General features: G+C 34.2%; 1 protein-coding gene across 2 annotated transcripts in view; it reads right to left on the bottom strand.

Annotated features, from left to right (window-relative positions):
- Positions 1-14584, bottom strand: part of AHCTF1 (AT-hook containing transcription factor 1) — a 45419-nt gene that overhangs the window by 5941 nt on the left and 24894 nt on the right. For both annotated transcript variants that reach the window (XM_035320498.1, XM_035320500.1), the window contains exons 16-32: positions 13881-13985; positions 13127-13220; positions 11736-11859; positions 11556-11612; positions 10294-10440; positions 9406-9593; positions 9091-9235; positions 8869-9000; positions 8548-8695; positions 8302-8452; positions 7649-7759; positions 6837-7032; positions 5605-5808; positions 4473-4899; positions 2597-2696; positions 1600-1706; positions 792-976 (exon numbers count right to left, since the gene is read on the bottom strand). In XM_035320498.1, the coding sequence (XP_035176389.1) occupies positions 792-976; positions 1600-1706; positions 2597-2696; positions 4473-4899; positions 5605-5808; positions 6837-7032; positions 7649-7759; positions 8302-8452; positions 8548-8695; positions 8869-9000; positions 9091-9235; positions 9406-9593; positions 10294-10440; positions 11556-11612; positions 11736-11859; positions 13127-13220; positions 13881-13985 (2621 nt within the window). The remainder of the gene's footprint in view (positions 1-791; positions 977-1599; positions 1707-2596; positions 2697-4472; positions 4900-5604; positions 5809-6836; positions 7033-7648; positions 7760-8301; positions 8453-8547; positions 8696-8868; positions 9001-9090; positions 9236-9405; positions 9594-10293; positions 10441-11555; positions 11613-11735; positions 11860-13126; positions 13221-13880; positions 13986-14584) is intronic.

The following is a 14584-nucleotide window of genomic DNA, read 5'->3' as shown; positions in this document are numbered from 1 at the left end:
TGAGCAGAAAACATAAGAGAAAATCCTAAAGGAAATTGACAGTGTATTCTGTATGGCACTTAGAAGACGTGCACATGTATCCAAATAACAAATCAGCCCCAGTAACGTGAGGAAAACAGGAAAAAATTAGGGACAACTGTAGAAACCCTAGTTCTAGATTTCAGTCTATGTGAGCAACCTTTTAAAATTCACATTTAACAACATTTCGAGATGTTAAAAAATGTTAAAATTTTTACCAAAAAATCTTTGAAGTAGCTGGAAATATATTTAAAATGAAATTAAAACAAAATTCACAGTAATTAATTATGTTAGAAAGAGAAAAAAATAGTAAAGGATGTAAGCACCTAAATCATTCTGAAAATGAGTTAGGTTACCCTAACCTAATCATTTTGTCATTTGGTAAATGTTATGCTGTATTGAGAAACTGCCCTCCCCAGCTTCCCCAACTTTTCATATTTTCTTTAAAAAAAAATTAATGTTAGAAGTCAACTAAAAACACTTAAGTTGTAGTAAATCAAATGAATGCAGGGTTTAGGGGCTTTTTTTTTTTTTTTTTTTTTAATTGCTGCAGATCTCAATGACCCAAATCTTGACAGGTTCTCTTCTGTGTTATATATACAGAAAATACAAGAGAGAAAAAAAAGTGTCCACCCTTACATAGTGAGGTTATCTTGTGTCAACCAGCTCAAGAAGCTGAGATGTCCTTCTGTACCTTCTAACTGTAAGACAAGACTGTCCTGAAATTTGCTGCGTTTTCTATTTTGTAGAAAATGGGAGAATAATTCACTTACACGAATTTCTTCAGTTTTAGGAAGATTACTAGAAACATGCATTTCTTCCTGCGCAAAGGGAAGATTTTCTTCAACTTCAGCTTCGTCTAGGTTACTTTCCTCAGGTAAATCCACATGCTTTCCTTCAAGACGATTTTCTGAATGGGTACTGACCACATCCTCACTGTCAAGGATACTTATCACAGCTGAAAGAGATTTGTCATTTAAACTTAACCATTATATAAATGACACAGGTTTAAGCAACAGCAAGTAACAAAGGGAGCGGGAACAAACAATACAGTTCACCATTATTACCATGTGTATTGGGCTTTCTCCAAAAACTAGGAGGTAGTCTCACAATAAAAAAAAAAAAGAAAGAAAAAAGTAGGAAGGGGACATCAGCTGCCAAGTCCACTGAGAAAAGGGAACAACAGAAGAAAGGTTGGCTGAAAAGGCACTTCAACAGCTAGCTATTCTTTATGGCCTGAATATTGAGGATGCATCATTGTTTCAAATAGTAATTTGAGTAGCAGATCCCATAGCACACAAAATAAAAATGGGGTACAACATTAAAAGAAATATGAAGCTTTCCTTATAATATTTTAAATTTTACCAATTTTCTCAAGATCAAGAACAGGAACATTCACCACACATTCTCTACATGGACTTTCTTTGAAGAATGTATCATCTCTATGGGTTAACAAAAGTTAACAGTAATATCCTAATAATATTTCAGTTAGAGACACATAATGGTATGACAAAATGCTCATTTAACTTCAGGAGTTTAGCCACCTTAACTCACATAAAGTCTCCAACATACTATACATACATTCGCTGTCTGCCTCCGGGGATTCAGAAAGCTGTGGATTTACTACAGGCGGTATGTCTCTTTCTTCTGATGAAGAGGACATTTTAGGCTCTTGGTGGTTTGTTTCACTTCATAGACAGGAAAAAAAAAATCACTGTAAAGCTTCGAAAGAGATCTTTAAGAGGTTTACAAAAATATTCCCTCACTGTAAAATCTTCAAGTTTAAAAACTGAATGAATTGAGTATAACTAGAAATTCCTTACCCAACTTATCTACACCCGATTTATGACTAATTTTAGGCTAAGTTAGACTAATTTTTTGATGTACTTAACATTCTTCCCAGCTACGTAACACTAGTTCCATACAAATAAAGTTGTACTAAATAATTACATATAATTTGCCTTCTGTAGAATGAATGCAACTGCTATATCGGAAGCTTAGAACAACCTGAACACATCTGTACCAGTGTAAGTTACCACATGAAATTAAGGGCTCTTTCATTACTAACGTTCCTGTTTCATCCCTGTAAAAACAGGTGCAGGTGAGAAAACTGCTTCCCTTTCTATAAACAAGTAGATGCCAATCAAGTTCTTTTTTCTTTGTACACTCAAGTGTACAAAGTACTGCCAGAAAGAATTCAAACCCCATAATAAACCTGCTAAAGCTACAGGAATCTTACGTGTAATTTTTTATTTGCACAGTTTTCAGACAAAAGCAGGACAGTAAGTTCACACTATCTATTTAGTAACCCTCAAAGTGTAGTAAGATTCATGTGGCCCATTGAAAAAAGTCTTTACAATACTTTGGGGTCTGCAACAATTTGAGAAGAAAGGATGACAGCTAGTCAATTTGAGCTATATTCATGCCAAATTATTTATATTCATAGAGAGAAAGGAGTAGGAAAACCATTATGCATAACAACATAGGGAACAGCCAATACCAACATCATAGTTTTAAAGCACAGGAAGGTCAGCCATTACATATTGCACAAACCCAAAGATGAGTCTTATAAACTTACCCTTCGTTTGCAGTCCAAGTAGCAGCCTCAGCAGCTTTAAACACAAATTTACCATCCTCAGGAATGGAAGGACATTGAATAGATGGCTCTTCCAAGAACCCTAAAAAAAACAGACAAATGGATGACTTTCCTATTTCACTTATTTACTTTTAAAACATTCATATGAATTAAAGAGAGCCTTTTATGCATTTTACCTAGGATAGTGATGTAATAAAATAATACTACCAAGTCTTCAAATACATAGGCCTGAATTTGTTACAGTCAAACAGGAATAGTCTGCTGCATAATCTCAGTGAAGAATACAAAAAGGCAAATGGGTGATTTGATTACAAACTGAACTTGATACGTTACTGGCCAAGTTACATACACACTTGAGAAAACATCTTTTGTTCTTAAAATTAGGAGGTCAATTTTCTTATTTCTCTTTGGATGTTCATCTCATTTCAGCAAAGCCTACTCATTTCTTGTCTCTACTTCCCCTCTTTTACAAGAATGCATCTAAGGCAATTTCTTGACTTTTTCTTCTAATAAATGACTGGTGTTGTTGAAACCCAGATGCTTGCTAATGTTTTTACCTTGACAAGTTCAATTTCAGACACATCCTCCTTTTCTTATTTCTATTGCCTGCTTCCTCCAGAGCCAGCAATCACCTTTGCAGACTGTATGCAAGACTGGGATAATTTTGCCAGCTGTGGCCAAAAGAGAGCTATGCAAATTGCCCTCTAATGCTTCCAGTGGACTGAAATTGTACAGAACTGTTTCTACCACAGTCCAGCAATGACCAAGTCTCTTTACAGGGTTATTCTCTAATGATTAGTACCTTAATAATATTTTTAATGAAAAGCACCTGTGGTTTCTTGTCCAAATACAAGACACTAAATACGAGAGGACATTTTGACCTATCTTACTAGAAATACTCAGAAGAATCCCTTGTACCTTGACATGGAGTCCTTTTATTCACAAAGGAAAGGAACCCAGGAACTCTGATAGCAGCAATCTCTCTCCAGGATTATGTCAAGCTTAAATCTCAATTGGGCTACACACCACGCACAGCTACTTGAGTGTACACGCTCACTGCTATGAACTATTCAAGAGCTCAGACACAACAGCCTGACACTCAAATAGCAACCTTTTTAGAGCTGAATGGACTGAACCTGATTGTCAAAACTGACTTCAGCTGTGTTTGCACATCATCTTCCTGCTCCCACACAAATGAAAAATGCTACCACTCGCAGCTCTTCTTCACTGCTTGCCAGCTTGTGTGTTACACCCCTTCTCACCTACCAACCAGCAGGCCTGCTTCACATAAATGCATCCTAAGCAACTTGGACTGGCTTGAATGAGTTGAATTGAGATGAATTACTGAAGACCAACTGAAACAGGTCTGGAAAAGGCTATATAAGCTGTTGTGCCAGTAAAATGAATAAGTGTAACTGTAATGAAAAGCAGACACAAGCAGACTCATTTCCAAAAGGAAACTGAGGACTAATGAGGTAGCAAATATCTAGTCAATGCACATTTTACACTAAGCTTTCTGTAAAACAAAACCAAAAAACCCTATAGAAGTACCTCTACAACAGAGCCAGAAGCCTAAGTTTTCAACTTATATCCCTCTAAGAATTCCCACAAATCACTACTGCCTCTTGGCTGCAAGTGCATAGAAGAAATGCCAGTCATATCAATAACGCATTCTTAAACTCCAGGATATCTGTAAAAGGACTCAAAACAAAGTGGTAATTTTAAAAGCCTAGGACAAAGAAATACCTAGGACACTTGTGAACCCTCATCAGTACCAACTCTTGCACTCATCAGTACTTTAACCTTTTGAAGACATTTGAAAAAATAATTCAAAAACTTAACGTATCATGGAACACACCAGCTTCTTTTCTTAGTTCTGATGAATCTGTTTGTTCTATCTGGAAAGGTTTATCTTCAACCATTGCACGGTCCTCTCTCTCTGGTTCTTGAACATCAGCAGTTTCTTCAGTGAAAGAATTAGCTGGTTTAGCAGCTATAAAAATGACATCATCTTCAAAATCACCAGGTGATTTTGCATCATGATATTCCAACGTAGTTTGGTCTGACCTGGCAGAGACGTTACTATTTTCTTTACTGACATCCATTTTCTCTAAACCATTTCCAGGTATGCTTTCTAAAGACTCTTCCATTTCAGCATGACCATCCTCGGGATTCCTCAGAGTAAACAGACTTGTTTTCTCTCTACATTCAGACCAAGCATCCTCCACCAATCCACGATGATGCTCAGATGAAGCTCCAGACTGTGCTTTATCATCTTCTGTTACCTTAATAAAAAAGTACCAGTGTCTGTTAAGTCACCTTAAGCAAGGTACTGCAAAATGACTTCTCATTCTAGCACTGTCTACCATAGCTTTTAAAGCTGAGTGCAAAAATTTACCATGCTTTTGACTGCTTACTCAGTTTCCATGACCTTAGAAAATCAAAATGAACAGCTCTTTTCATCAGGAGTCAATTTTTAATTTAAGTAAACACAGCCTCTCGTAAAGGCAGACTGGAAGAAAAATGCAGCTCACGGCTTCTGCTGCTTTCAAAGATGTTTGATTTGCAAAGCTTAAAAAATATTGTCACTCAAGAACAACCAGCTGAATTTATATTCACTACTTTTCTGCCACATCATTATTCAATGAGATACAGCAGGAAGTTGAATTAGCAATTTGGAACAACCACAGCTCCTAACAACACCTAAGTAAGAACCATCAAGGCCACTGGTATTTATTACAAAATATGTTCCTGAAACGTCACATGCCTGCAGAAGGTCTGACACAACCTTTCTTGACCAAATGCAAATATGCCATTATAATTTGCAATTCCAATTCTCATTATAGTACGTTTTCACAAAGCTTTTAATGAATATGAAGTAATAAATTTATTTTAATAATTTAAAAATATTTTAATAAATAAATATGAAAATCACATCAGAGTCTATAAAGCCTTTAACTGTAAAGATCATTAACTGCAGCTCAGCTTACCCCAACAGTCCATTTTGCATTCGAGTTCTCTTCTCTGAAAGATATTCTAAGTTCCTTTGCTCGTAAAGGAGGAGTAACTGATCGCCCTGGAGATGCAGAGGGAGTTGCTAGAGGTGTGGTGCGAAGGCTGGATCTCAAAATAGACTGAGGAGTAAACCCAGGAAAACCAGAAGCAGCAGTAGACGTCACCAGAACTTTAGCTCTCTATGAAAATATATAAAAATATTTAATTTAAAACTAGTTATATCTTTAAAAGAGAAGACTTCACTCACCAAAAACATTAGTTTCAACTACAAATGTGATTTGTAACAGCACAGAAGACAAAATTTAGCCTTTATAATGTTCTCTTTTTCCAAAGGTATAAAACCATAATGATAAACAATGCTTTTTATGCCTCTTTTGGCTGCCTTTTTTCCCCTTTTTTTCTTTTTGTTTTAAAAATTTAAACAAAATGTTATTTTTCAAATTAACTTCATGAAATTAAGCAACAGTGTCAGCTGTAAAAATACCAACGTATCTTTATCTAGAGCACCCAGATCTTCTTATTCCAGCTCATAAAAAAGATTTTGTAGAAATGAAAAGGTTTAAAAGTTAAGGATAATGAAAATAGCTTAACAATATGAACAAAACTTAGTAAAAAAAAGTATAATTCAGAGTGACTACTATTTTTTTCAGGTAGGCAAAGGAAAAAAGAAGATATGTCATGTTATTTCCTTACACAATATACAGTTTGATGGCAGTGAATGAAAATATAGTACATTACTGTAGAAATTATTATTACTTATTGCAACAAGCAATCACTGAATTTGACACTGACATCTGCAGATAGCCACAGCTGTTATTCACTTAACACTTCATAAACTGAAGCATATACATTTTTGCTTCTATATATACAAGTCAGACAGAGCTATTAAGTGCTTAAATAATGAGATGATTATGCTGCAAACTGCATGTTTAAGTACTTTGAAAAGTACTGCAATAAAAACAAGCACATTTCATGAGTTATTGGACAACGTGCATACTACAATTAAATCAGTATTAAATGTCCAATTTTAAATTTCCACTTCAGGACTTACCAGTGTACTGCTTCCAAAATCACCGTATATACAATAGCCACATGCAAATTAAAATTTGAAACCAATGTTGCTTGTGTTAAATTCTGCAGTTTCATTTTAAAGCTTTCAGGCTTTTGGTTTGGTTCGCTGGTTCTTAATGTTTTCTTAAATACAAACCTTAACCACAAGAGGAGTCTCCAGTAAATCCAGTTCTGATGCTCTTCCAATTATTTTTTGTGAGCTAGAACCATGTATGCTTGATTTCAATGGGCTGGATGCCATGTATGAAGTAGAAGCTATGCATGGTGACTGCCAGCTATCATTCTGTGCTGGAGAACATGAAGGAACAGGGCGAACCACCAAATCCAGCAATCTGTTAAGATACACAATTTAAAATAAGTAAGTAAGTAAATAAATGGAAAAGAAATTATGCTGTGTTCAAAACAGCTGAGATGATACATAACCAAAACATACAATGGACAAAAAATATGGGTATACCATTATATACTGCTGGGGCAATGTATCCAGCCCAGGTCCAAGTTATAGCCATTTTCTTTTCTTTTCTTTTTTTTTTTTTTTTAAATATTTGTTTACATTTTGTAGTTTATTTCCTAAATTATTGCCTCTGAAGCAAGAGCAATGCAATTTTACATTACACAAGTAGCATAATTCTCATGTCAAAAGAATTAATCTGCATTTCAATGCTGGGACCAGTTCAAATTCTCCACTTAGTTGTGCCCTTAAGATTATTTTTGGTTTTCTGTCTGCTGAACAATGTGAAAACAGAACACTCTGAAAACACAAGAACACATGAGAAGCATCTTATTTCTCAAGATAATTTAAATGTAGTATTACTAACTACATTTAGTACCAACTAGTAATTCTGTAGGACCAAAATTAGCACTGCTTCCTTCCTACTGTATTAAGACAAAACCATAAAATAATATCCCTTTCCATCTTTGAAATATTCACTCTCTGATCTACTTTACCTGGAACTTTTTTGTGAAAATTTTGTAATTGGTGTCCCAATAAACGCCTCAGGCAACTCTGCATCTGGAGGAGGTTGATGCGTTACGACTGGTGGTTCTGTAACTCTAGGACTGGAATTAAAAGGAAAATGTAATTGACTTTCATTCACCTGCAGTCCAAACATATCGTCAAATAAACTTGAATTCTGATATCACCTACAAGAAAATCATTATTATTAGTATTACTATTAGACCCTTTTAGTTGTTTGTAATTCTACCTATTTCTAAGTTAAAAAGCTGAAACAAAACAGAAACCAGACACAAAGTGGTAAGAGCAGTGCTTGATCACACAATAGCATCTACCAAAATTTGTACACAACAGACTGATGGCAAAGTTTTAGCTTCACTTATCTTCGATTCTGTAAACACATTTAACACTGTATAAATATGTATTTGCATAAATAAGATTATCAACAGAAAAACTAAGTATTATTTATCTTGTATTTAATAATATATACTGTACTTTGCATATGCAAAGAAGCCAAACAAAGCTTTATTCAAGGTCCACTTTCTCAAACACTAAGAAAACAAAACACAAAAACAAAAATAACATTTTTTAAAATCTCTATACAAACACCTGTCTCAAGATTTAACTTTGTGAAAATGCTTCTTACCTATCGTATTCTGCAGAACTGTTTTTCTGCTCATTTCCTACCCATACTTCTCCAATTTTGGACAATACATTACTGATGAAAGTTGCTCTTGTATGCACACTTTCTGCATTAGCTTCTTTTGCTACTGTTGATAACGGCTTTGGTCTTGATACTGTTAAGAAGAGGGGGAAAAATATTAGCCTTGTGTAATCCAAGTTGTGGTTAGTTGTCCATTACACTTCCCCCCCCCCCCCCCCCCCAAATTACCTTCTCTTACAACTGAAGAAGGCAAATGGTAAGGTTTGGCTCTCTCTAAAGCTAGCTTCCTTTGAACTCTAGGAAGGATCTTGCCATATTGGTCTAATATAGAATTTCTGGTAACTGCTCTTTCTCTCAAGCGAGGATCACGATCGTTCTGATAAATTAAAAGAACAAAGGAAAACTTATTCCTAGTATTTCAAAAGAATGATATAAGAAACACTAATACCATATTTGAACAATATAAAAAACAAGATTTTTATGGAGTACTATCAAAAACAGTAATGCCTAACAGTAACTTGCACCAACGGACAGAACATTTATGCTTACCATAAGATTAACTTTCATCGACTGATTCAACTGTAGCGCTGGGATATAGTTGGCACGTTGCAGATGGTGAACTAAAAGAAATTCATGATTCTGAACACCACCATTGGTCTGCAAAAACTTCTCCAAACACTCCTATGAGAAGTAACACATTTCAAAAAACTATTATGATTCTGCCTCTTATCTTTTCCAAGATATTAAGATTTCTTCCTTGTCCACACTTACTTGTTCAGTGTCAGTGAAAGGTAGCTTCAATAAATCTTGCATTAGTCCCATCTCCTGACAGATTTCATACATGTGTTTTAACAGCTCTTCTACATTCAACTTAGTGCTATGTTGCTGCAACAGACTCCAAGCCTCCACCATGCACCTGTTATTAATTTATGAGATGTAAAGAATATTAATCATATAATCAAAAAGATGTCTGAAAACTATTTGTATATTAAACACAAAGGAAACTGAAGTGACAGTGATTTACGTTACTAGTTCTCCACCTTTCACCACACTTGAATACTAACATGGTGGGGTATATTTCTTTACCTATTGGACAATAACACAGTGAGGAAAAGCCGGACTTCCCTACTGCTTGAGATTGATGGCTTCATCATCTGCATGTATCTGAGGGCTCGCTTATGCTCTCCTTGGCACATGAGGGACTGAATAATTCTCATATGTTGCCATGACACGGTTTTGATTGTAGCTGGGTGAAACAGAAGGGCCAATGAATTCTGTGGAAGTAAGAAATTAGGTTTAAGATATAAAATAAACATTCATGCAATAAAAACACTCAAAAGCTTCCAAAGTAACAGTGAATATGTGTTAGACAATGATAAAAGATTAATACTAATGAAATACTTGATACAGGAAATGTAAATAAAAACGTTTAAGCATTTGCATACAAGAAACTGCTAGCCATACAGAACAAAGTGTTTTAAAAAGACTAACTTGCACATTTCTATGTTAATAAAAAAGTAATATTTGTATTGAGAAATTTGATAACTACATTATTGAAAAGTTATTACCACAGATTATATTAACATAATGACAGGCAAAAAACATGAATAAGGTTCAAAAGTCACCTTTGCAATCTTCTGCCTCAAATCTTAGTTACAATTACAGTTTTAGTATTTCAAATACCCAAAATATTGTTCTTGAGGAACTGTTCAACAGCTAAAAATGACTTAAACAAATGGCTTTGAAAATCTAAACAAGCATTATTAATGTTGATTTCTTCTGTAATTAATTTCCCAAAGTAATAAAAACCAAATTTCAAAGCATAATTTACCGCTGAAAGCATCATAACAGCATTACAATAAAGCTTCTGGTCTTTTATCACCTGTTATTAGCTTAGCACCAATTAAAAAAAAATCTTTTTAGTTTATAGCTTTGTACTGTAATGTATGCCTAATTAAACTGTAACATACTTACTTCATAATCATTGTGATCCAGAAGCCAAAAACCTTGAATAAGCCTAACGAGACCCCAGGGGATAGCAAAAACAGTTGGGAAGGAGTCAATTGAAGTTTCTGTTTTATTTGGAAAGGAATGCATGATATCTAGCAGCAAGTAAATTGTCTGATATCAAGTATTTGATTAAGGCAAACATATTTGTAAGATTAAAAATTTATCGTATTACATTTAAAAAAAAACTGTAATGAAATAAGAATGTAAGAGTGTTAGAAAGCAGAAAAATAGTAATGGATTAGTCTTGCCATTTTAAGCTATTATAATCCAAAGAAAGCCAAGTCCTAAACCACAAAAATGCATTCTGAGTACATAACCAGGAAGAAATACTCTGATTTCTGTAAGGTATTCAAAAAAAGTTAACTTCAGATATTTAAATACCTCAGTTTTAAAGTCAGACTTAGTCAGAAGAGCTACCAGCTGAGAACACTGAAACACCCAAGGCTTACAAATTCCCTGGTGTTGGTTTATTTCCTCATTTCCAGAGTACGTAAAACAAGGTAAATCCTTATGAAACATATTAGTTCTCAATGAAAAAATCTGAATTTAAAACAGCATGATTTTTTTTTAATGCCATTTTCTCTTTCTAACATGGTTTTAGGAACATACTCCAAGTCAGCTCTGAGGTACAACAGCTTTTAAAACATCTGAACTCTCTAGGCTCTCCTCGCTGTTTGATTAGGCAAGAAAGCAATTCTCTGTATTTCAGCAGCTTAAATATTAAGTTTCTGCACAGTGACTTTTCCCTTCTGTTTATTATTCTGTGTGCCTGCACTTAGAACAGAACAATCACTTTTAGCTGTGCTGGAAGGAGGAAAAAAAGAAGAAAAAAAAAGGTACCGATAAGCCTCTGTTAAAACTCCTTTTGCTCTGAAGCAGCACTTTTGGTGCATCATACTGGGAAGCTGCCATTTACTACAGATATGGCTGCTTTAAAAAATGCATTTAAATTTTAAGAAAAACTATGTTTTTCTTCTCATTATCTTTAAAATTCTTTAGTACACCTGTTTGCTCATACAAGAAAAGACTTTGCAACAAAGCATAAAAAAACAGTACAGAGAAGTAAAAAAATGCTTCTGATTACCACTTAATTCTGAACTGAACTTTTTCACGCTTGCATTGTGTTTGAAGTGTAAATTAGAAAGTGCTATTAGGCACCCAAGTAATATTTAAGAACATTTATGTGCACATATTGAAAGCAAAATAGAAATAAATAAAAAGGATACAATTGCATGTTTGTGGTTTTCTTCAATGTTTTCTAACAAATAGAGATCCAGCAGTGCCTGAAATGAGAAATTTAAAGTTTTTAAAGAAAAAAAAAAAAAACTCCAATCCTCCATAAGTTATTTGCTGTTGTGTGCTATTTGTTGCTGTTGATTTGTTTTTTAAAGGAGTATCACACTCACATGTAAACTAACAGGTGGGTATTTCCCAGTTCCTCCTTCATCTCTGCGCCACAGTTTCTCAACTTGTTCTCCTAACTGGGAAACCATTCCATCAATCATTAAGCAGTCAGAATCCCATTTTCCTCTGGAACAAAAAGTAACAAGGATTTGGACAGAGTAAGTGTTTCAAATTAAGAAAAAAAATAAACCACCAACTCTTCTAAAGTAAAGAAAGCAAACAAACACACAAAGCTGTGAGTACCACTTGAAATATACATGCAAATATGTGAGCCAATTGAGAAATGTTCATTAAGTTCTATTCAATTATTATAGGAGCTGAAAACAAGAATCTTAAAAGCTGTTTTATTAAGCTAAAAGCTGCAGTGACCCTTTAGTTTTGAGGCTGTTTCAGGCTGTTACTTGCCATACTAAAGGAACTGCAAACAAAGTTTTCTAAGTGCCAAAAATAATCATTCTTATACTATCTAACAGAAGAAATTTAACAGCTTCAAAACACCACAACTTCTTAACATCAATATAATACCTCAAACTGAGCGTTCCAATATAGCAACTGACATGCAACTTAATGGAAATCTCACGTTTTGTTTTCAGTATCTCACTTTTGTTACTGAAAAATGAGGGTTAGAGTTAAATGATGTTTAAGGTCCCTTCCAACCCAAGCCATTCTATGAAATGCTGTTGTTTTCAGAAAGCTGGACATACAGATAAGTTTAGTACCATCATAAGTAGCACCTATGTTTCTATAGACATACCATTACAATTACGTATATCTGAACTTTTTAAAATTACATTATTCCATAGACCACCAGTCTTATACTGACTGTTTCTGCCCTTTAATTTCCCCAGTGATTAAAAGGAGAAAAAAATTTATCCAATAGCCAAATAACCAGTACTATGCTAGGTACGTCAACTACAAGTAATTCTGATTACCTTATTAAAGCACACTAATGTGCTTGTGAATAGGAGACTTAGGCCAATACAATTATTACCATATATTACCAGTCAATAACAGAAATGGTTTTTTTTTAAATTTAGTTTCGAAACCACGCTTTATTCTATGTCCAAAATAATTGTTTTGTGAGTATTGTGTTTTGCAGTTGACATTTATATAAAAAAAATGACAAGAACAACAAACCTATTTCCTCATCATCTTCCCTTAAACAATAAAAACCAAGTACTGGTACTAAGCAGAGGTACACACACACATATTAGCACAGGAAGGTAACCTCTGTATTCAACAGAACATGTGCATCACGGAATTGAGTATTGCTGACAAATGCATTGCTTTGCATTGTATTTGCATGCTAACAAAAACTGTTGATATCAAAGCCATTCACTTTCACTTCTGAATTTTCAGTGGAAGTGTTCCAGAATTATCTGGTAAATCCTACCTTGATAAACGCTCAAGTTTCTGTCGATGACCAGCATAGTAGCTCTGAATCAGAGGATAATTGTAGTAAGGTCTAGACAAATGCATATCATCATCTACAGGCAGTAAAGGAAGAATAAGTTAAAGTAGTATTATATTAAATTTAAACAGAAGGTCATAAAACCTAAATATCAAGAAGCATAAGCAAGCCTTCAGCTTTGAAAGAAACTAACTTTGTTTCTGCCTTTACTAGAACAGAAGAATTCCTTCTTGTTTCCACTGTCACTTGAAGTGTACAGTTGATGTAAAATTCAGAACATGTACTGTAAGCTAGTAACAATAAAGTCATCTATTAAATAAATCTCTAAGGGAGCATCTTTTTTAAATATATAATGTGAGCATTTTAAGACTATTAACACTGACAATTAAATTTATATTCCATATGAATTATTATCCATATGAATTATCCATATGAATAATTATTGCCAATACTTCCCTCCTCCCCCTGCCAAGCAATAAAAAGGTTCAAAACCTGTAATTTGTTTTATTGCTATTTTTAAAGAACACGCAGGAAAGAAACTGGTTGCATTATTCTATACTATGCATTTGAAAAAACAGTGAAATCTCTATTCCACCAACAGAACTTCAGCATACACTATCACTGAAACAACACTATTTGTTATTGATGAAACATTTACAAGACTTGGGCTAAAAACATGTTTACAGGAATCACTGGACAGTTTCCTTGTTACAGATATATTACAGTTAAAGCTTACCTAAGCCTTCTGGTAGGAGACTGGATCGACAGAACCAGATGACCACTTGTGCATACAAAGAAATGAGGCTCGTTACCATCTGCTTATTTGTCAAGTCTGTAACACCTGAAAAATATATATATGATTTTTAAACAAACTCCACAATAGTAAGAACAAAGCATCAAAACAATACAGTAGAAACCTCTGTATCACTTTCTTATTTGAAGAAAAAAAAACACAATCATCACAACAACGAAAAATAACTCTGCAAAGCACGAGATTTAATAAAAGGTTAAAATAATAAAAAATAAAAAATAAAATCGAGTCTGAACTACTGAATACACTCATAAGATATTTGTTTTTCACACAGCAGTGATTTTTAATATGGCAAAGGAAAGGACTGTTATTTTATTCAATATGCCACAATTTATAATATAAAACCTGCAGAAACTTGAGCAACATTTAACAAGACACTCATCTGCTTTATAATTTGTATTGCAGTATTTGTATTCAACTGTGAGTTGCTAGCTATGAACTGAAGAGAATAATTTTAAACATTACCATATTTATTTGTAGTTTCTATCTAGTTGCTTACATAGCTTCTTGCTGAATGTAACCTCCCTTACTTGCACAAAACTCCAGAACAAAGCATTTCCCTGAACAGATGCATATTAAGCGGTAGTCACAATTTCTCACTCACAGAGCTCTTCCCCTACATAAACCTG

The sequence above is a fragment of the Oxyura jamaicensis genome, chromosome 3 (assembly GCF_011077185.1).
Source record: "Oxyura jamaicensis isolate SHBP4307 breed ruddy duck chromosome 3, BPBGC_Ojam_1.0, whole genome shotgun sequence".
NCBI classification, from domain to species: domain Eukaryota; kingdom Metazoa; phylum Chordata; class Aves; order Anseriformes; family Anatidae; genus Oxyura; species Oxyura jamaicensis.
Note: the sequence above shows the minus strand (reverse complement) of the source record. Positions and strands in the feature narration are given on the sequence as shown.